The sequence below is a fragment of the Scardinius erythrophthalmus genome, assembly GCF_964197995.2.
Source record: "Scardinius erythrophthalmus genome assembly, chromosome: 24".
Lineage (NCBI taxonomy): Eukaryota > Metazoa > Chordata > Actinopteri > Cypriniformes > Leuciscidae > Scardinius > Scardinius erythrophthalmus.
Window position 1 is genome coordinate 6196456 of NC_138244.1, and position 23198 is coordinate 6219653.

Below are 23198 nucleotides of genomic sequence, written 5' to 3' on the forward strand. Positions count from 1 at the left end.
TAGTGGGACAACTATAACTAGTTAAAGTTGGTTTGCAGTGGGTGGGACACAGCTTTGCTCATAAATATTAATTTGGTGCATAAGCATGGTATTTATATATTATTATAGTTTTTATTAACACTTTGAATTAGCTTTTTTAAACTCAGTTTTTATTTTAATTTTATTTAAATTTTCAGTCATTTTGCTCTGTTTTTGTCATTTTTAGTTTTTGTTGTATTAATATTTTGAAATTTTAGTTTTATTTCAGTTTTTCGTTCAGTACTTTGCCAAGGCAACATTTCTAATTTTCATTTAGTTTAAGTTCTTCATCTAATATTTTTATTATATGTTAGTTTATTTTTTCAGCTTGATTCCAATTAACAAAACTGTTTTTAATGTTTTAGTCAGGGCTATTATTGTAAAATAATTATTGTAATTAAAATAGCAATTAAAATAATTATTATAAATTGAAAACATTAAAAACATTTTTGTTATTTGAAATAAAATAAAATAAAATATACCAAAACTTAAACTTATTTTTCAGCTAGTTGCCAAGGCAAAATTCCCCAATTTTAATTTAGTAAAAAATACAAATTAAACCTGAAATATAAATTAATAAAAACTATATAGAAATATTAAAATAAAAACATACAAACATACAATTACTAAAACTGAAATTAAAATGAAATTAATTAAAATAAAAAAGGAAAAAAATACACAAACAATCGAATTCAAAATAATAATAAAAACTATAATAATATGTAAAATAGCACTGGCTTTGGGTGCGATAACTACTGTACACTTTGTATGACATTTCCTGTGTCCCATCCCTAAATAATAATATAAAAAAGGGAATTTGCATACCCAAAATGTTTTAATTAAGCCTCAAACTGCCTACAAAAGGTGGTTTAAATGAGTTTTTAGACGGTATTTAATGCTATTTCGCAGTTCTGACTACAAATAACGAAACAGATTTGCATCGGATAATTTCTCTTGTGCTGTGGCCAAGCAAAACGAATCTCTTAATCGATAATAATCATCTCCCGAAGCGTGGGAACTTTTGGGAAGTTTTAATAGTCGCTACGCCCCTGGTTGGAGGCATTTCCATTTGGATTGGGCTAATTTGAGAGATGCTTTCAAGTCTAATTCACTGATGCGACTCTCACAGCTTTTTAGAGGAAAACGAATCGAACGACACGTCATTTCAAAAACATGCGCTGAATAAAGCCTTGATATGCAGAAACATGTGTTCCTCTCAGGTCAGCACACACACACACACACTTTTCCTCAAGGTCGTTCTGAGCCCGGAGGAAAGCCGTTCAGGGTTGGTCGAAAAAGAAAGAAAGATCAAACTAATCAACATTACACGCCCTCTTGTTCCAGGAAATTAACAATTAAAAAGAGCTGATATTTCACTACATCATTAACAAGAGCTCTACGAATCAAAGCGTCACGATTGATCGCTGATTTTACGCTTTAAATGTCTCGAGATAAGCCACGACAACTTCCCAGATTAAACGCTCGTAAAAGGATATGGTTTGGTCTCAGCGCGAGACCGGACGAGACAGAAACAGGCAGCTTGGCAAACACAACCTCACTTTATGCTCAGTATGAAAACCACCACATTCAGATCAAAACACACGGCACGACAACACACTATTAAAACCAGTCAGACTGCTGGGCGTCACGCTTAGATCCTTGGATAATGACGAGCTGTGAGAGAGGGCGGGGAACGGACTGGTGCAGGGCATTATGGGTCGGGAATGATCGGTTAGTTGTTCTGTTTGGGCAGAAGGCTCAGGATGTATTCGCCCACGCCGAGGAAGTAGATGACCTGAGCGATGCCGAAGAGCGGCGCGATGACCAGAGCTCGACAGTACGCGCCCTTCAGGAAAGCAGTGGGACCTTCGTTGCGTAATATCTTCCTGTGGTCACATGGGAAAGAGGGAATCGGTTTACCCCAAATTGTACCCAAACTGCTGTAATGGCTGATCTGGTCACGTGATGAGCTCACCTGATGCAGTCCGTCACGCCACTGTAAGTGTCCTCTTGACTTCCTCGTGTTAGCGACTGTAGTCTCGTCTTTATCACTGGAACACAGAAGCCGTTCAACGGTCACTTGTGAAACCGCACGGATGTTGCACAACAGTTTTTGCTCACACACACACACACACACACACACACACACACACACACACACACACACACACACACAGGCTCTGTTTCTAAAGCTATGAGTCGCTTCACTGCTAACTAACTGATCAGAACAGAGTTGAAACTTGAGAAGCAACTCAGTTCAAGGGAGAATTGACTTGAAATTGTTTGACATTAGCATGTGTATCATATTTAATATTTAGTATTTAAAATATATATTTTTTAATTTAAACATTTTTAATAATATGGGGGGGGGTGGGAATATTAGAAAACATTCAATATTTAATTCTCAGTATTTTTTTTAAATAGAAAAAAAAACAAATATTGAAAAATATTTAATATTCAGTTATAAAAACAGACAAAACTAATATATTATAATATATAATATTATATAATATTCATTATTTAATATTCACTATTCAAAAATAGACCAAAAAAAACTCTGAAAATATTTAATATTCAGTATTTAAAAACAAATATTGAAGAAATAATCCATATTATAAAAATTAAGTATTTAAAAAATAGAAAAAACAAATATTGAAAATGTTTCATTATTTTATATTCGGTAATAAAAATAGTATTTAATATTCAGTATTTAAACAAATTAAAATAAATATTGAAAAAATAGATAAAACTAATATTGAAAACAATACAATATTTAATATACTGAATTAATAATATTCAGTATTTCAAAAAAAACTGAAAAAAATGTAATATGCAATAATAAAGAGACAATATAATACTAATATAATATTCAGATTTAAAAGTAAATAAATAAACAAATATTAGAAAATATATAATAAATATTAATATTCAGTGTTTAAAATATAGAAAAATATTTAATATTCTGTAATAAATTCATATTTTATTAGTATTATTTTGAACTATTTTATTGATATTTTCAGTGCTGAATGAAATGTATTTGTCATTTCTCTGGCCTTGCGGCTGATAATGAGTGTATGTTTTTCCACAGAGCATTCTGGGATTCCCTTTACTGCTAAATTAGGCTGAAATAAATCTTTGCATCGGGTGTGTTTCTAAGATGGAGGCTCTCTGGAACAGAGCAACAGGAGAGCAGGAACTATCCAAACACATTCTCGTGCTAAACGCTGAGATGAGGAGCGTACCGTCCACAGGGTTGACGGCGACCGCAGCCGTGCTCCCCGCAGCGCAGCCCGACAGGAAAGACACGTAGAACGGTGCGGGACCCTCGCCTCCTCTCTTCCCCAGGTTATTCAGATTAGCAAACAGAGGGAAATATATGATAGAAAACGGGACATCCCTGAAGAGAAGGGAAACACAAAGCTGAAGTATTTGCGCTGCACTCTGTCAGTGTTTTTGCTATGAAGTTGGAGTGTGTGTCCCTCACCTGAGCAGCGTGGCTCCCAGGCCCTTGTAAAGTCCCGCGATGCCCTTTTCCTTCAGTAACTCTCTGGTGAGTTGCATAGCAGTGGGGGACTTCAGCTCTACGGGGCCCCCGGGGGTCACAGCCTGAGGCATGAGCTTCCTCTGGGCCGCTGCACACACACACACACACACACACACGCCTAGTTCAACTACACAAACATAATCCACTTCATTTTATATGAAACTCAAGGAAACTGAAGGAAGCCTAATGGATGAACAGTTGAGCGCTCTACTCTTGCTGACTTCTTCTATTAGGCAGATCTAAACTTGTGAACAAACTTTGCTAGTTACCAAAAATTAGATTGAAGGCATTGTCGAAATGTTCCTTATGTAGAAAAATAACTTTTAAGCAAATCTCTAAACAATTGTTGGAAACTTTTATTGCTTATACATTAAGTACCACTGACAATGACTTAATATTCAGTATATTAAAAAATAGAAATAACTAATATTGATAAGATATTCATATTCAGTATTTTCATAAGGAAGAAATAAATATTGAAAAAAAAAATCTATTATATATTATTATATAATTTATTATATAATAAATAATATGCACTATTTTAAATAAGATTAATTACTGATGACAATGACTTAATATTCAATATTTAAAAAATAGAAATAACTAATATTGATCAAATATGTCATATTCAGTATTTAAAAAAATAAACAGTGAAAAAACATATTATAAAAAAATATAAAAAAAATCTATATAATTTTTCATATGCTAAAGATAATATTCACTACTTTAAGATTCATTAGTGATGACAATGACTTAATATTCACTATTTAAAAAAAATATAAATAATAATATTGATTAAAATATGTAATGTCAGTATGTATAAAATGTCAGTATTTTAAATAATAAAAAATCAACACTGAAATAATTCTATATAATTTAAATATACAAAATAAATAATATTCACTATTTTAAAATATGATATGATAAAATATTAATATGATCCAGCACTGATGACAATGATAATATTCAGAATTTAAAAAAAGAAAAATAATATTAAAAAAAATGTATTTCAAAAATAGAAAATGTGTATTTTTTTTATTTTTTATTTTATTTAACATAAAAAAAAATAATAATATGAATATACTGGATAAAATATCCAGTATTTAAAAAAATTAAGTACTGCTGACAATTACTTTTTTGGTATTCAGTATTTTAAAAATGAAAGAAATAATATTGAAAAATATTCAACATTTAATAATTAGTATTTAAAAATATATAAAAAAACGATATTTAAAAATAATTATATAGTATATTTATAATTGTATACTATTGTTGATAATGACTTTTTATAACAGACACATTTAGCGGTACTTCACTAAAAACCTCTGCTCTGTAAGAAATGTAATTATTCATTTAGCAGATGCTTTTATAAAAGTGAAATACAAATAAATACCACATGTATTGCTTATTGTCTATAAAATTACAAAATGATAGGCCTAATGCACAGGGAGAAGTGCTGCAATGTGGCCACAAGGTGGCAGTGCTTCATCTCTCTTCTCTGTCCTGAGTCTTGATTTCTCACTTCATGTCTCTTCATTCTTTCCTCTTTTATAGTGTCGATTCTTACCGATTCTTCCAGCATCTTGCATCTGAATCTTTAGCATCTCCATCGGTGTTGTAACGATGACCTGCAACATAACAGAACAAGGTTAGAGGAAACTCACAGCCAATGAAAATGAGGACAAGCACATTTAAAGGGCCACACACGTATTCAAATCAACCATAAGGAGTTAGAAGTCACACCTAAAGCCAGTTGCAAATGGTTAAACTGCTTTTAAAAGACATTTTACACCGACGTCTCTCCTTTAGCTTACCATAATTAAGCCTATCGGAGCCTCTGCCGTCTGGAAACCTGTACTTTATGCTACTACTATCTTAGAAAGGAACAACCACACACAAAAACATACAATTAGCATATCCTCCTACATGCTGAGGTTCAAATGGGTTCATAAAATGGTATCTGCAACCCATTTGACTTCCGTAATGGGACTTATTTTTATATTTTCTGAAGAAATATTTTCTTCCTGTGCAAAAGAGGTTGCGACATCAGCAGAACAGACGCCACGAGGGAAGAGTTTATGTGTGCTAGCACGGCTGTCACTGGAGACACAATTACACCTTTCATCAAATCTGAAGGGGTTTGCAGGACAGTAAGTGGGTTATACTGTGGGTCTGTTTGCAATGTTCATCCACAAACCTGACTCGGCACTATAGTTGATGGGATTATTTGTGTGTATATCGCCTGTCTTAATCCAGAGTCTGCTGTAATCTCATCATTTAACCCCACATGGTTATAGACCTGTTCATTGACAACAGGAAGACGGTCACCTCTGTCACATGACTGGACATAGTGATCCAGTCATGTGACAGAGGTGACCATCTTCATGTTGTGTATAACTCAGTTAAGTCAGTCAATAAGTGGAACGCAACGCGATGCTTAGTGCACGTAATTGCTACTCCAACCACTTTATTTTCTCCATCCGTCTGAAATAAAATGATTTTATTTATAAATAAACTGATTGGTATTGATTTATTATCAATAATCAATATATATATCTACACAACGTCTGAGCATTGCATGATGTTACCTCAGTTTAATGCTAAATTAAAGTACTTGGGATGTTAAAATATGTTCTGCATTCATAACATTTGCATCCAAGCTGAGGTTTTTAATGTGTGTATTTGTTTTAAATAATATGTATTTTAATATAATTTATTTAATATATGTATATATTTGTATGTTTAGTATGAATTTGTTATATAAGAAGAATTTATGTTATATATATATTTTAATATAAGAAATTATATATATATTTTAATATAAGAAATTATATATGTGTATGTATGTATATGTATGATAAAAAAAAACATTCTAAATTATATATATATAGGGAGAGAGAAATATGGAAGAATGAAATAAAAATATTAGATGAATAATTTAAAATCAAAAATATAAAAACTTAAAAATAAAATTAATTAATTAAAGTTGAAGTACTAAAATGAATACCACTGAAATAATAATAATAATAATAATAATAATAATAATAATAATATTTTTTTTAAAGCTAAATAGAAATATTTTTTAAAAAGTAATAAAAAAAAAAAACCATAATTACTAAAACTTCAACTAAAGTTAAAATAAAAAAATAAAACACTACTTCAAAAATAAATTTATAAAAATACTAGTGCTGTCAAATCGATTAATCACATCTATATATAAAAATATGTAAAAAAATATATATGAGTGTGTGTGTGTCTGTGTGTGTATATATATATATATATATATATATATATATATATATATATATATATATATATATATATATATATATACACATACAAACTTTTATGTTAGATGCAAATAATCACCATTAAATGATTTGACAGCACTAAAAAATACTTAGCATATAAATAATACTAAAATATTAAAATAAAATAAAATAATACTATAAATAAATGCGCCTTTTGTCTTTTGGTTTCCATACAGCCTTTTTCATGCAATATAAAATAAATGAAATATATGCTTTTGGTACACAAGGGGTGTTTAAGTATTGTATCATGGAAGAACACACACATTAGCCAAGCGTTCAGAATAATAAGCAGAGCTGGTTCTGAATGAGCACCTGCTTCAGGTAAACGTGCTGAACAAAGGCTGACGGGGGCAGACGAGCTCACGTGTGTATAATGTGAATGCTTAAAGGGAGTGTGTTTGTACCCTTAATGCATCTGTGTTTTGTCTCAGTGATCTGTCTGCTGCTGAATCATCTGTGTGCAGACGTGAATAAAGTAACAGTGGAACATCTATTAATGGAGGCTGAAGCATCAGATAGATTACTGAGATGTGTGTGTGTGTGTGTGTGTGTGTGTTCACACTGACCTGACATGTTCCCGCCCCGCAGCCGGCCAGCATCTCTCGCAGGAGAGTGAGTTTCTGCCTGTGGGAACGACAGATGAATTCACTTATTATCAGCACACACACACACACACACCGAGGGTTGTTAATAATTCACACTTTGACTCGACGGCGGTGGTCAATAATTCACCGGTGCCGTTTTCGGTCACCATGGAGACGCAGCCGAACAGGGCATTGTGGGTATTGTCAGTGTGCTTCAACCCCTGTTTAATATTAATGTCGCTCTGGTAATGTAATCCTGCGAGCTGCATTGATTGAGATGTCTGACAGTGTCGGTATGTGACTACTGTGGCTTGTTAGATGGTAATACCACAGTATTTTAATGTGTACATTTGTTGCTGTTTAAATACCATATTGATAGCATGGAGAAGAGAGAATGGTGATCTGTGTCTGTGCATGTGTTCAAGGTCGGGAAGGGAACCAACCAGTGTGTCAGACCAGATGATGATGTGTCAGAGTGTGTGAATGGGCAGAGTCAGCTCAAAATGCTAGTCATCGTATTTATATTGATTTGTGCATTTGCTGTATGTGTATGTGTGTGTGTGTTTATGTCTCACCCGTCCTTAGAGAGGTGAAATCTGAAGAAATCATTTGCTGCAAGCTTGATGGCTTTTTCTGGAGTGACGAGAGTTAAGTTCACCGCAGCACCTGAGAGAGAAAACACACGTATTCAGTTACACCTTCACTCTCACAATAATGAAAGTCGTGCTTGTCAAATCAATTAATCGCATCTATCGTAAAAGTTTGTAAATACATATGTGTGTGCGACGTGTATGTGTATATATACTGTGTGTGTGCGTGTGTATATATACTGTATATGTGTGTGCATATATATATATATATACACACACACACACACACTTTGGGACATCTGCCTTTACATGCACATTAACTTTAATGATATCCCATTCTTAATCCGTAGGGTTTAATATGGAGTTGGCCCACCCTTTTACGCTATAACAGTGTCAACTCTTCTGGGAAGGCTTTCCAAAAGGTTTAGGAGTGTGTTTATGGGAATTTTTGACCAAGTGCATTTGTGAGGTCAGGCACTGATGTTAGATGAGAAGGCCTGGCTCGCAGTCTCCACTCTAATTCATCCCAAAGGTGTTTATCGGGTTGAGGTCAGGACTGTCAAGCTCCTCCACACCAAACTCGCTCATCCATGTCTTTATGGACCTTATGTTGGAAGTCATGTTGGAGTCATGTTGGAACAGGAAGGATTCATCCCCAAACTGTTCCCACAAAGTTGCGAGCATGAAATTGTCCAAAATTTGCAAAAAGTGCTTTAGACCACTGCATCCCCCGCTTTGCATTGCACTTGGTGATGTAAGGCTTGGATGCAGTATATAGTGTAGTATATAGTGTGTATATAGTATGCAGTATATAGTGTGATATAGTGTGTATATATACAAATATGCATATATACATATTATGTTTATAAATGTTTATGTTATATGCGATTCATCGATTTGACAGCACTAGCTGAAACACTAACATGTAAACCTGCACTTACCCCTGTACATGCCGAAGTATCCCTCCGACCGGATGGTCTTAATAAGGCAGTCTGACCTGCAGAGCACAGTATATCATTCACATGTGAAACCTGACGAACTGAATCTTCTATATGATTCGATTCGTCTTTTTGAACACTCACATGCTGGTATAGAGACGGCATCCATTCTGCTGGTTCTGAAGGCGAGTCTTGGCCAGATCGATGGGAAACACGCAGGTAACGCCGATCAGTCCCGCCACACCGCCATTTATTAGCTTGGCAGGCAAACTGGAGCAAAGGACGAGAGGAGATCAGACAAATAAGAGACCAGGGCAAAAAATCATTCATTTAAAGTTGTTGCCAGGGCATTACTATGCAGTTGTTGGGTCATTGCGGGTGGTTGCCAGGGCATTACTATGCAGTTGTTAGGGTGTTGTGGGTGGTTGCCAGGGTATTACTATGCAGTTGTTAGGGTGTTGTGGGTGGTTGCCAGGGCATTACTATGCAGTTGTTAGGGTGTTGCGGGTGGTTGCCAGGGCATTACTATGCAGTTGTTAGGTCATTGCGGGTGGTTGCCAGGGCATTACTATGCAGTTGTTAGGGTGTTGTGGGTGGTTGCCAAGGCATTACTATGCAGTTGTTAGGGTGTTGCGGGTGGTTGCCAGGGCATTACTATGCAGTTGTTAGGGTGTTGTTGGTGGTTGCCAGGGCATTACTATGCAGTTGTTAGGGTGTTGTTGGTGGTTGCCAGGGCATTACTATGCAGTTGTTAGGTCATTGCGGGTGGTTGCCAGGGCATTACTATGCAGTTGTTAGGGTGTTGTGGGTGGTTGCCAGGGCATTACTATGCAGTTGTTAGGGTGTTGTGGGTGGTTGCCAGGGCATTACTATGCAGTTGAAAATTCGGTCATTAAAGTCCCTGTAAAGTCAAAATTAAGTATGTGTTCTGAGTTTGTCACACCACAGAAAAATGTGTTATTAGCCACCCAGCCAAATTTGAATGATAAAAAAACTCAGCCAAGTAAATAAAATAGGTGGTCTCTGCTCTCAAATGCTGGGGGTGTGTCCGCTGGCTGCGCTGAAACCACGCCCACTCGTGGGAAAGTTGACTCGCGGGCAGTGGGCACGCACTGCCAATGATGGCAGCAGTTGTCGACTCGACAGGAGGATGAAGGCCGAGGCGGGAGATAGTCGGTTCGGCCCCATTTCCAGTAAAAGCGGATTAACAGTGAATTCCAGTTGTCTCCGACGAATGTTTATAAAACTATCTTGTGTAAAATGATCACTACAGAGGCGGGTTTTGGCAGTGATCCTCAGCTCTCCATCAAGGTGGCTCTTCATAAAATTAATCCACCTCTTGTTGATTTGATCATTGTTTGGAAATTTAAATAAGGACACCGATCTGTTTTGTAAGTGATCGCATCCAGGTAATATGCATTACCGTGACGAAGGCATAGCTTGCTAGCAAACTGTAGGCTGTAGTAAATAATACTGACTGTAAGACTTAAGTTAACTCGTGATTGAGCGGCGAACTGATAGGGGAGGGGGCAGCCTCAGGGGCTCCAGTGCGTCATCAAGTAGGGGCGTGTCCAGGAGCTCAGGGGCTCCAGTGTGTCATCGAGCCCCCGTTTTAGCCCCGCCCAAAAAATCCGGAACACAGCAATGGTGAAAAACTGTTTAACGGTCTAACTCCACAATTCAGTACTTCACAGTTCACAGTCTTTGTAATACGTTTTAGCAATACATTTCTAACATTTATAATGCGTTTCGATTTTTTTTTTAGAATTGCCTTTACAGGGATTTTAATTACTCATCATCTTGTCGTTCCAAACCCTTAAAAACCTGTTCATCTTTAGAACACAAATGAAGATATTTTTGATGAAATCCGAGAGTGTTCTGACCCCACATAGACTACAACATCATAACAACTTTCAAGGCCCAGAAAGATAGTAAAGACATCATGTGAGCACACCGACGCATGCGTTCTGACGTAGAACCCGGAAGCGCTGCACTGTGTTTACTACGTGAATAGCGTCGGAGAAGTGAAGGGAAGAGTAGAAAATGTTGAAAAAAGGCATTATTTTAGTTTTTTTGCACACAAAAGGTTTTCTCGTTGCTTCATAACATTAAGGTTAAACCTCTGTAGGAACATGGACTATTTTAATGATGTCTTCACTACCTGGGCCTTGAAAGATATGACGTTACAGTCTATGTGGGGTCAGAAAGCTCTCGGATTTCATCAAAAATATCACCCAAAGATGAACTGGATTTACGGGTTTGGAACGGCATGAGGGTGAGTAATTAATGACAGAACTTTTTGGGTTAACTAACTATATAAAAATTCAGAGTTGCCATGTTTCGAATACCTCAACTGCATTGAGGTAATTTATTTTATTTGTTCTTATTTTATTACTGACTGTTTACTTGTCTTTTTGTAAATTCAATTCAGTTTGAAATCAAGCTTCCTTGTGCTGTGTGTGAGCTATTGCAACAGCGTTACCCTATTGTAAAGACAAATACACAGAGTGAGCAAATGTTTAAGTTGGATAATTGCAATGGTTATTGATCAATGTTTAAATATGTAAACAAAAGCCTAAATTAAAATCCGTTCATGGTATAAAGACGTGTCTCTTCAGAAAACTTGAATTGAACTTTTCCATTCAAATATATTACTGTTACAATGAGTTTTGTGCTTTTTGAAGCTTAAAAATAATGATTGCCTTGACAAAATGGATGGACAAAAATGTAGATATTAAAATATCTATATGGCAGTATACAGTATGTGCTGGTTTTCCTGATGGTATTTAAAATGATACTGAATACTGACATTTTTCAAGGTGTCGTATTGAAGTTAGAAATTCCAGTATCATGACCACTAATTAATGTCCTTCGTCAATAAGGTAAAAATGTTCTGAAAGTAGCTATTTTATCCATAGATCTATGATTTGATTGAATATTTATTGGTGATACAATACCTATCGCCGGCTAAAAAGTAACTACTAACTAGTAATCTGAGTAGTTTTTGAGAAGAGTAATTTGTACTTTTACTTAAGTAATTTTTTGACACCAGTACTTTTACTTGTAATTGAGTATTATTTCAGCAATGTAACAGTACTTTTACTTGTAATTGAGTATTATTTCAGCAATGTAACAGTACTTGTAATTGAGTATTATTTCAGCAATGTAACAGTACTTTTACTTGTAATTGAGTATTATTTCAGCAATGTAACAGTACTTTTACTTGTAATTGAGTATTATTTCAGCAATGTAACAGTACTTGTAATTGAATTGAGTATTATTTCAGCAATGTAACAGTACTTGTACTTGTAATTGAGTACTATTTCAGCAATGTAACAGTACTTGTAATTGAGTATTATTTCAGCAATGTAACAGTACTTGTAATTGAGTATTATTTCAGCAATGTAACAGTACGTTTACTTGTAATTGAGTATTATTTCAGCAATGTAACAGTACTTGTAATTGAGTATTATTTCAGCAATGTAACAGTACTTGTACTTGTAATTGAGTATTATTTCAGCAATGTAACAGTACTTGTACTTGTAATTGAGTATTATTTCAGCCATGTAACAGTACTTGTAATTGAGTATTATTTCAGAAATGTAACAGTACTTGTAATTGAGTATTATTTCAGCAATGTAACAGTACTTGTAATTGAGTATTATTTCAGCAATGTAACTACTTGTAATTGAGTGTTATTTCAGCAATATAACAGTACTTGTAATTGAGTATTATTTCAGCAATGTAACAGTACTTGTACTTGTAATTGAGTATTATTTCAGCAATGTAACAGTACTTGTACTTGTAATTGAGTATTATTTCAGCCATGTAACAGTACTTGTAATTGAGTATTATTTCAGAAATGTAACAGTACTTGTAATTGAGTATTATTTCAGCAATGTAACAGTACTTGTAATTGAGTATTATTTCAGCCATGTACCAGTGCTTGTAATTGAGTATTATTTCAGCAATGTAACAGTACTTGTAATTGAGTATTATTTCAGCAATGTAACAGTACTTGTAATTGAGTATTATTTCAGCAATGTAACAGTACTTGTAATTGAGTATTATTTCAGCAATGTAACAGTACTTGTAATTGAGTATTATTTCAGCCATGTACCAGTGCTTGTAATTGAGTATTATTTCAGCCATGTAACAGTACTTGTAATTGAGTATTATTTCAGCAATGTAACAGTACTTGTAATTGAGTATTATTTCAGCAATGTAACAGTACTTGTAATTGAGTATTATTTCAGCAATGTAACAGTACTTGTAATTGAGTATTATTTCAGCAATGTAACAGTACTTGTAATTGAGTATTATTTCAGCCATGTAACAGTACTTGTAATTGAGTATTATTTCAGCCATGTACCAGTGCTTGTAATTGAGTATTATTTCAGCAATGTAACAGTACTTGTAATTGAGTATTATTTCAGCAATGTAACAGTACTTGTAATTGAGTATTATTTCAGAAATGTAACAGTACTTGTAATTGAGTATTATTTCAGCAAAGTAACAGTACTTGTAATTGAGTATTATTTCAGCAATGTAACAGTACTTGTAATTGAGTATTATTTCAGCAATGTAACAGTACTTGTAATTGAGTATTATTTCAGCCATGTAACAGTACTTGTAATTGAGTATTATTTCAGCCATGTAACAGTACTTGTAATTGAGTATTATTTTGTAATTGAGTATTATTTCAGCAATGTAACAGTACTTGTAATTGAGTATTATTTCAGCAATGTAACAGTACTTGTAATTGAGTATTATTTCAGCAATGTAACAGTACTTGTAATTGAGTACTATTTCAGCAATGTAACAGTACTTGTAATTGAGTATTATTTCAGCAATGTAACAGTACTTGTAATTGAGTATTATTTCAGCAATGTAACAGTACTTGTAATTGAGTACTATTTCAGCAATGTAACAGTACTTTTACTTGTAACTGAGTATTATTTCAGCAATGTAACAGTACTTGTACTTGAGTACAAATTTTCAGTACTTTTTCCACCAGTTGCTAAGGTGTTCTGAGTGGTTCTATGCACATTATGATGTTATGTGGTTGCTAGGGTGTAAAAAGTCTATATCCAGTGATGCTTGACTTTTTGAAACTCACCTGATCTGTTTGTCAGCCATTTATCTGGGTCCCTGTACTTCTTCAGTGTGTGTGTGTGTGTGTGTGTGTGTGTGTGTGTGTGTGTGTGTGTGTGTGTGTGTGTGTGTGTGTGTGTGTGTTTAAGGCGTCAGATTTCACAGAAATTTCACGTCTTTGCAGATTTCTCAGAGTCTTTTGGGATCTCAGTCCATTCGCCTTCCTGTGCCAGATATCTGAAAGACACGGGAATAGAGAATGATTGAGTGTGGTTATGATACAGGTGTCATCTCTCTCTGTTTGACTCCAGGAATTCTTCACACTGGACTCTTTCCTTTCCTTCTACATCTGTTGCTCTCATCTCAGGAACAACTATGTCTTATTTTTATTCTTATTCATTTTTGTTGGTTGCACAGGAAGTTTAAAATAGCTTACACTATCTGATTCATTACACACACACCGAGCTCCCTTTCTAAGATTTCAATTAAATTTCAATTCAGTGTATATATAAAGCACATTTAGAACAACCTTATTTGGCCTAAGTGCTACTACTGAGCTCCTAAAGGGAGATGGTGGCGGAAAAAAATAAAATAAATAAATAATAATAATAAGTCAATGCTTTTGCGTTCACTCGAGAAACTTTGCGTTCAATCGAAAAACCTTTTGAGGACATTTCAGGCAAATGCAAAGTTTCTCGGCGGAACGCAAAACCTTTGCGAGAACGTAAAAGCATCAACAAATAATTTTTCCTCCCGTCTAATTTCCCCCCCGTCACCATGTCCCTTTAGGAGCTCTGTAGTAGCACTTAGGCCAACTAAGGTTGTTCTAAATGTGCTTTATATATAAATTTAATTGAAATTTAATTGAAATCTCAGGCAGGGAGCTCGGTGTGTGTGTCAAGAATCAGATAGTGTTTGAGAGGAACGTCTGTGTGTGTGTTTCCTGCTAATCATATGTGGAATTTGAACAACTTGAAGACAGTCAGTCTTCCCCCCTCGTTCCTCCCCTCTGTTCAGCCAATCAGCTAGTCTCTTTCACTCCGTTCCCTCCCTCTCTTCCTTCTCCTCTCCACTGATGCGTTTCCTGATTTCTGCTTACTGGACTGGACTCTTCTACCTTCAATTCTGCATTTTCTCTGTCTGGGTTCCTCTTTTTCTTCACTCATAGAGAATGGATGCACTCGTGAGATTTACCATAAACATTATTATATGTTAGATCAGCACAAACCAGTTTGGAAACCTTTTGTTCCTTTCAGCAGGACTGTTATTTTTCCATCCTGCTGTTTTTAACTTCTCTCAGTGTCTTCCTCGTGATTCAAGAGAATATCAGGTCTGTTTTGACTGGCACAATGTTCCTACTATCAGTGAACACTAAATCACAGATATTTAATGTCTCCCACAAGGTCTCAGACACATGAAGGACCAGCAACAATGAAAAATGACAATAATCTCTATTTTTTCTGTTTTGTTTTTTCAAAGTCACTTCTGCTAGAAAGAAATAGAGACTTTTGCGGAGTTCTCCTGATTCTCAGATTTTCCTCATGAGAAAAAGACTCATATGTCTCTGGAGTTTTAGAAGAGACTGTCTCTTAATAGGGTTTTTATAGGAACATTCGCACTGCCAGTAGGGACGTCATTTAAGCTCGGCTTTCAAGAATGTCAAGAACTGGAGGATGGAGGATGCTGTGATCAGAGCTGTGTTTTTATTGTGTCATAGGTTTCGTGATGATGAAGATGGAATATAGATGGATAAGGGTGTGTTCACACTTGTAATTCGGTTCGCTTGGTTCGTTTTGTCCGGACCAAAAAAAAAACCCCACAAACATTTAGTCCTTGTCCGCTTAGCGTTTACATTGGCATTTTTAACATCGAACCTAAAGGCATAGAGAATATGTTCACAACCAGATCCGAACATCCAAAACAATACTGTGTTTCTGGGATAAATGCGCTCGTTGTACATGCAAATACAAACATACAAAACTTTACATTTTAGCACTTCCGGTTCCATCGTCCTGAGGTCAGTTGGGTTTTTGAATGGGATTTTGGTTAAATGGCTGAAATAATGTCTGTGATGAACACAAGCTCAAGACACTTTCACGTTTTATTCAATGACATAAAATACATTAGTATTGCCCCGCTCGTGATTTTTAAAAGCTGTTACGCGTCTTGAAAAAGGCGGTGGATGAAAAACCTAAACGAACATTAGAAATGTTGAACTGGCAACTAACTGAAGTTCAAGGTGAAAAACTAAAATAACTAAAACTGAAATAAAAAGCTAAAAAGAAATGACAAAGGCACATAAAATTACTAAAAATGAAAACAGAAAATATAAAAAATAAAAGCGATTTCAAAGTACTACAAAAGTATATAAATAATACTAAAATAACACTTTGAGCATGTCATTAACTTTCATTTTAAGTGTTTTTTATTTTTATAAATGAAAAACATCTGAGATAAAGTGGATACTTCAAAGAAATTGTCCATTAAGACTCCTGTATTAAAGAGTAATATCTGAACAGTGAAAGTTTTCTTCATGAATGTTTAGCTTTCGGTTTCAATCAATAGAGGAAGAGAAGAAGCTGAGAATTATGCTTTTGTCTAAGTAGTGGTTTGGTCTTGTGACAAGTCAGATGACGAGATATCTGTCGGTCTGTGTGTCTTATAATCAGCAGAAACATATCAAATTTTCTTCAGGCCACAAACAGGCTCAAACTAGTCTCACGTACCTAGAACTCTAGCTAAACAACATAACTGATCAACTGATGAGCAACACAACTAATCAAGTTTTAACATGTTTAAATTTAAATGACAGACATGATAAAAAAACGGAAGATGTGATAGTGTTTTCTTCCCTATTGTAACGTATATCTGAGTGAAACGGCTTCTCAAACAAGAACAAATGTAGGGCGGGGCTTGATTTTGTTCATGGGGAATTGATTGGATGGTAAAGGCATAGGGATATATTCACAACCTGATTGGTCAGCTTTTATTACGCAATTTCTTGACATCCAAAACAATGCTGTGTTCTGCGATAAATGCGCTCGTTGTATATGCGTTGCTACATATGATGGTATTTTGACCAGCTGAGAACTCATGAAGAGCTTATAAAATGTGTAAACGATTCAAAACAGCGTCAGCAATCCCTCCGTCACACACACAGATCTGCTGTGAGGAGACGCGGTTCTGATCCTGTACTGAACTGTGATGGGAAACATCGCGACTATGATGAGAAAAAACATGTATGATTTAGGATTCTGTCGCATCTTGTGACATCACATCCTGTTTTTGGTTCGTTTACATGTCTTTGGTCCGTGTTGCGTTCATATTTAGTCGAACCGCACCAGAGTTCGTTTGGAAGCGGACTGAGACCACCCAGTGTTGTGTTTGCTATTGGTTTGCTATTGGTGGATCTCATGTGAGTGACAGGTTGCCCCGCCCTCACACCAGTAAACGCATCATCAGAGAAGAGAAGTCGCTGCAAGGGAAGTTATTTTGATTAAAGCATTTAAAATAAATAAATGATGTGCACATAAATCATTTATAATAAATACTGCAATATTCCATAAATTGCCAATATTCACGGTGTCTTTACCTTGCTACAAAGATAACAACTTAAGATATCATAAACATTATATACATAAAAATCATGATTTTGCCTGCTATGAAACAATGTATATTGTGAAAAGTGCTATATAATTAAATTTGACTTGATGTGATTTGCCTAAATTGCCTTTTAATGCCACTGTGGAGAAAATAATGTCATTGAATAGGCACTTTCAGCAAACCCTGAGCTGTTACCCAGCATGCACCAGTGTGTGTGTCCACTTTAAAACCACCATAAAGCCACTCTGACCCCTATTCAAACTCCTGAGACCATCGGAGAGGAATGAAAAAAACACTCGTCAACTATCCACAAGAACAACTACGAGCTGCTAATGCTGCTCTGATCCTCATGCTCTCCGTCACTTTATTTCTACACAACAGAACTGAGATAGTTGCCATGGAAACGGACTGAAGATGGCATTAAAAATTCTGTGAATGAGCGCCAGAGATTTCCACACGTCTTACAGCAGATTTCAAGTCTGTCGTTTACATGTGTGTGAATGTAATTCACTGGTGACTAATGAACGTATAGAGTTAATATGTTCATACACACGTCTGTGCTGACTAACAGTCCATATGAAGACAATAATCAAACACTTTCATTCAAAACATTGGGCTTTTTTAAAGAAATTAATACTATTATTCAGCAAGGACGCATTAAACTGATCATGTGACAGTAAAGACATTTATAATGTTACTGTTACAGTTTTTTGAGCTTACTATTAATCAAAAATATGAAGCAGCACAACTGTTTTAAACATTGATGATAATAATAATAAATGTTTCTTGAGCAGCAAACCAGCATAAAATGATTTCTGAAGGATCATGTGACACTGAAGACTGGAGTAATGATCCTGAAAATTCAGCTTTGGACGCATTAAAACAGATATTTTAATTTGTAATCATGTTTCACAGTTTTTACTGTATTTTTGATCAAATAAATGCAGTATTGGTGAGCAGAAGAGCCTTCTTTCATAAACATAAAAAAATCTTACCTGCCCCAATCTTTTGAACGATAGTGTATATAAAAATACCCTTTGATACCACATCCACCATGGTATTCTTTAAAGTACAGTAGAGTACCAAATAAATACCATGGTACATGAATTTTAGTACCATGGTATCACCATCTCTGTACCTCCCCAGTTATTTATGTATGGCATTTCCATCTTTTTTTTTTTTTATGGCATTGTGCCATGTCTAAAAACAATGTCATATATAAAATACACCCATGAACGTGTTATGTTTCAGCCAAACGGAGGGATGCAGAGAGAAAGAACGAGGATGGAGGAGTGTAAAGAGAGTGAAGAGGGAGCTGTAATGAGAGACAGCTGGTGGGAGGAGAGAGAAGACGGAGGGAGGGAAAGATGGAGGGAGAGGAGGAGGAGAGGAAAGTAGACAAACCAGACCTGAGAACACAAGCAGCTGGTGAAGCCAAGAGAGAGTGTGTGTGTGTGTTTAACATCACAATCATTCATTCTGGACATGCCACAGTTTCTTACTGTAGACTCACAGTAAACCCAAATAATAAGTTACAAGTTTGCAAACTCATACATTTTAATTGCTCTTTTTAACTTAAAATTATCATGTAATTGCAACTTAAATATATCTTTGAAGTAAGCTGGAAAATGTTTCTAGTCCGTCATTTATGACCATCAGCTGGTCAGGCAATGTTGAATGACCTCATGAATAATAACAGTTATAATACATTATAATAATTATCTATACATTGTTACATCTGTTAGAAAGTATAATTTATTAAAACATATTGAAAATATATGCATTGCCGTTCAAAAGTGTGGGGCTGGTAAGATATTTTAAGGCTCTTATATTCACTAAGGGTGCATTTATTAGATAAAAAATACAGTTAAAACTGTAAAAAATGTGAAATATTATTACAATTTAAATAAATGTTTTCTATTTAAATATATTTTAAAAAATAATGTATTCCTGTGATCAAAGCTGAATTTTCAGCATCATTACTCCAGTCTTCAGTGTCACATGATCCTTCAGAAATCACTCTAATGTGATGATTTGCTGCTCAAGAAACATTTATGATTATTATTGAAAACAGTTTCACTGCTTCATATTCATATTTCACTGCTTCATATTTTATGGAAATGGTGCAAAAAAAAAAAATCAGGATTCTTTGATGATTAGAAAGAACTGCATCTATTTGAAACAGAAATCTTGGAAACACTTTCCTTAAAGCCTTTATGTATAATGCATTATAAATGCATTTGTAATGTATGTTATAATGCATTACTTATATATATATATATATATATATATATATATATATATATATATATATATATATATATATATATATATATATATATATAAATAAGTGAAATGTTCATATTTGCAGATTCCTTGTTACATCTGAAATAGTTTGTTTGTCATGTGTTTTAATAAATTATACTTTCTAACAGGTGTAACAATGTATAGATAATTATTATAATGTGTTATAACTTATTATTCATGAGGTCATTCAATGCATCATAAGGTGCTTTTATAATGCATTATATACATTATTCCATCTTTTCTAACATTATAAATCTTTACTGTCATTTTTGATCAATTGAATGCGTCCTTGCTGAACAAAAGTATTGAGATGATTGCTCTTTACGCTGCTATGATCTGGTTTTCCAGCAGGGAACAGCTGTCGGCCATTCCTGAATCCAGGAGAAATCTGTGCACCTTTGACCAAACCGCACCCGTCATTCATCTGACTCTGATAACAGATGTGTGTGTGTGTCTGTGTGTGTTTAGCGTCTGAAGTTCAACGGAACCTGGATGTCTTGAAATGGCTCATCTACAGTGTTTCAGTCTCTCTGTCCTCTCCTCTCTCCCTCCTCATCATCTATGTCTGATCTGGTTCTGCTGGATTGACTTGAGCAAGTTTATAAAAATTAACTGTCCAAATTAATTAATGGCTAAAATGCATCAGTTTCATAAGAAAAAAAATGGCAGCCAATGAGATGTACTTTGGATAAAGGCGTCTGCTAAATGATTAAATGTAAATAGGAACAAATTGTATGTGTATATATATATATATATATATATATATATGTGTGTGTGTGTGTGTGTGTGTGTGTGTGTGTTTATTTAATTTAATTTTGAAAAATATAATAAAAATAAAATAATAAAGAAAAGAAAGAATGAATGAAAGAGACTGACTCAGCGTTCAGTAGACTCAGTCTCAGAGTTTGAGCAGTGTATCAGTGTGTGCAGAAAAGAGCTGACAGTGATGAGTGTGTGAGTGACTGACTGACTGAAGAGCAAAGACAGAGCGTCAAGAGTGATGAGATGAGAGAGATTAATATCAGACACTGAGCTCTCACTGTCGGCTGGTTAATTAGCTGATGTACAGTACTCTATCTCTCTCTCGCGCGCGCGTGTGTGTGTGTGTGTGTGTGTGTGTGTGTGTGTGTGTGTGTGTGTGTGAGAGAGAGTGTGTATGAGTGAGTGTGTGTGTGTGTGTGTGTGTATGTGTGTGTGTGGGTGTCTGAGTGTGAGTGTGTGTGTGCGATTGTGTGTGTGGGTGTGTATGTATGTGTATGTGTGTGTGTGTGTGTGTGTTTGAGAGTGTTCAGACTGTATGCTGTTTCACTCTCGCTTTCTCTCACGATGCTCACTATTAACTCGGTAAGAATTTAAAGAAACGTTTAAAAACATATTTGTATCTAATTATGTCGACACAAAATTTAAACAATATTAAAATATAAAACCAAAATAAGCAAAATAATATAAATACTTATTATTTTGAAGTGAGATACTATGGGAATATCTTCATACGGCAGTGACTGTAGGACAATTTACAAGAAATCTGTTATCTGCAAGGTGTTCTGCTCCTCTTAACTAGTGACCTTTGCCCTGTGAGCAGTCGTTTAACTTACACTAAAGGTCACCTGAGACACACATTGTAAAGGTGAAGATTAGTCAATATGAGGAACAGCCAAAGACAGCAAATACCATGGTCTTTTTTTTTTAATATCATGCTTTTATCTGAAAGATAGCATTATTTGAAGCACAATACCATTTAAATCCCATGGTGTATGTGTATTGTAATAATGCAACACCATATTTGCATGGTACTCCAGAGTAATGAATACCATGGTACAGTAATGGTAATGCTATGGTACTTTAAAAACACACCATGGTACTGGAAATCGTGTATAGTATGCCATTTACATGGTATTTCCAGTTTAATATACATAGTATAATCCAGTTTTATAACGATGGTCCATCATGGCTATCATCTTGACAGCCTACTATAGCTATTTTTTGTTAAGGCCGTTTGCTTTTAGGCCAAGGACGCAGTTGTTTCATCACTGCAAAACTTATAGCCAAAATATACAGAAGAAAAAAAACGAGTGAAGAAATATTTGCAGTATCTGAACGAGGTCGCAGAGTCTCTGATGACATAATTCTGCTGCAGAGAATCCTGTTCAAATCTGAGACTCCAGAGCGCGCACGTACGGCGCATCGAGAGCGCGCGCGCCGCAGCGCCCTGATGTTGGTGATGATGATCCGCTGCAGATCTAGTAGACACACACAGTCCGTCTTAATGCTTCTGATCAGATATCACACACACCCGCGTCCGTGGAGCCGGTTAATCCCGCGGGGATCGAAACCCAACTAGCGCACGACCAGAACAAAAGCACGCAGATGAAACGCGCACCGCTGTATGATGAAAAGCAGATGTTCACGCGCGCGGAACCCAAACTAGAGCACCGTTAGAATTAACGAAGCTGTCAAAGAAGCGCGTTCTCGTTTGACGGTTAGGTTGATCACATTCGCGATGAGGAATGAAGGAATTGTGTTTTTCCAAATAACGGAAACCGATCCGCCGCATCACACCGTATTCACCGCCGTACCGTTATTTCTGTTTCTCCTGCTGACATAATCAAATCCTGAATAACTGAACTACGTTTCCTTATGCAACACGAATATTAATATGATTATGATACAAATGCTGGTCTTTTTTAGAAGAGTGTAACAGCGCTACTTACAGGATCCTGTTGTTTTTTCCCGTTATTCCGGATAATTATGGCTTCATGTGATGTTCCTCCTCCGGTGACGGGGTGATATTAGTTAAAGCTGCCGGTGTTACTAGCGTTCGTGTGTGTTTGGAGGAAAGGGAGGGAGTAGAAGCACGACCCGAGTCAGCGGGAGGAGGAGGAGGAGAGGACGGGAGAAAGTGACGCCTCCTACTGGCCACGAAGCCCTCAGATCTCTCTGAGGTTAACGTAGACGCTTTCTGACGTCATCGCCGTGACGCAACGGTGACCTTGAGTTAAATATAGGGTGTAGAAGGATCCTACATCAAAGTATTGGAGTGCCTTTTGGATTGAGGAATACACCCCACTTGTTACCAAAAAATATATAAATAAAAACACAGAAGAATGAACATCACTGATTTAATAATTTAATCATGTAGTTTGGATTGTCCAGATGCGAGGATGAATGTCACGAGGCCTGTCAAGAACACGTCCTGGTCAAACTGCACT

General features: G+C 35.5%; 1 protein-coding gene across 1 annotated transcript; it reads right to left on the reverse strand.

Annotated features, from left to right (window-relative positions):
- Nucleotides 1–1560: 1560 nt before the first annotated feature.
- Nucleotides 1561–22815, reverse strand: slc25a22a (solute carrier family 25 member 22a). The gene is made up of 11 exons (XM_081356711.1): nt 22701–22815; nt 14105–14316; nt 9130–9255; nt 8989–9044; nt 8033–8123; nt 7440–7497; nt 5130–5190; nt 3503–3650; nt 3261–3415; nt 1994–2069; nt 1561–1904 (listed from the first exon to the last, which is right to left on the reverse strand). The coding sequence occupies exons 2-11, from the start codon at nt 14122–14124 to the stop codon at nt 1751–1753; spliced, it is 945 nt and encodes a 314-aa protein (XP_081212837.1). The 5' UTR covers nt 14125–14316; nt 22701–22815; the 3' UTR covers nt 1561–1750.
- Between the last annotated feature and the right edge of the window lie 383 nt (nt 22816–23198).

What these genes read in the sequence shown, in the direction of transcription:
- slc25a22a (XM_081356711.1), bottom strand. Translation starts at nt 14,124, where the DNA reads ATGGCTGACAAACAGATCAG. An exon ending in TTTCACCTCTCTAAGGACGG is followed by an intron (nt 7,498 to 8,032) that starts GTGAGACATAAA and finishes TCGTTCCCACAG; the next exon opens with GCAGAAACTCACTCTCCTGC. An exon ending in GCGGGGCGGGAACATGTCAG is followed by an intron (nt 5,191 to 7,439) that starts GTCAGTGTGAAC and finishes GTTATGTTGCAG; the next exon opens with GTCATCGTTACAACACCGAT.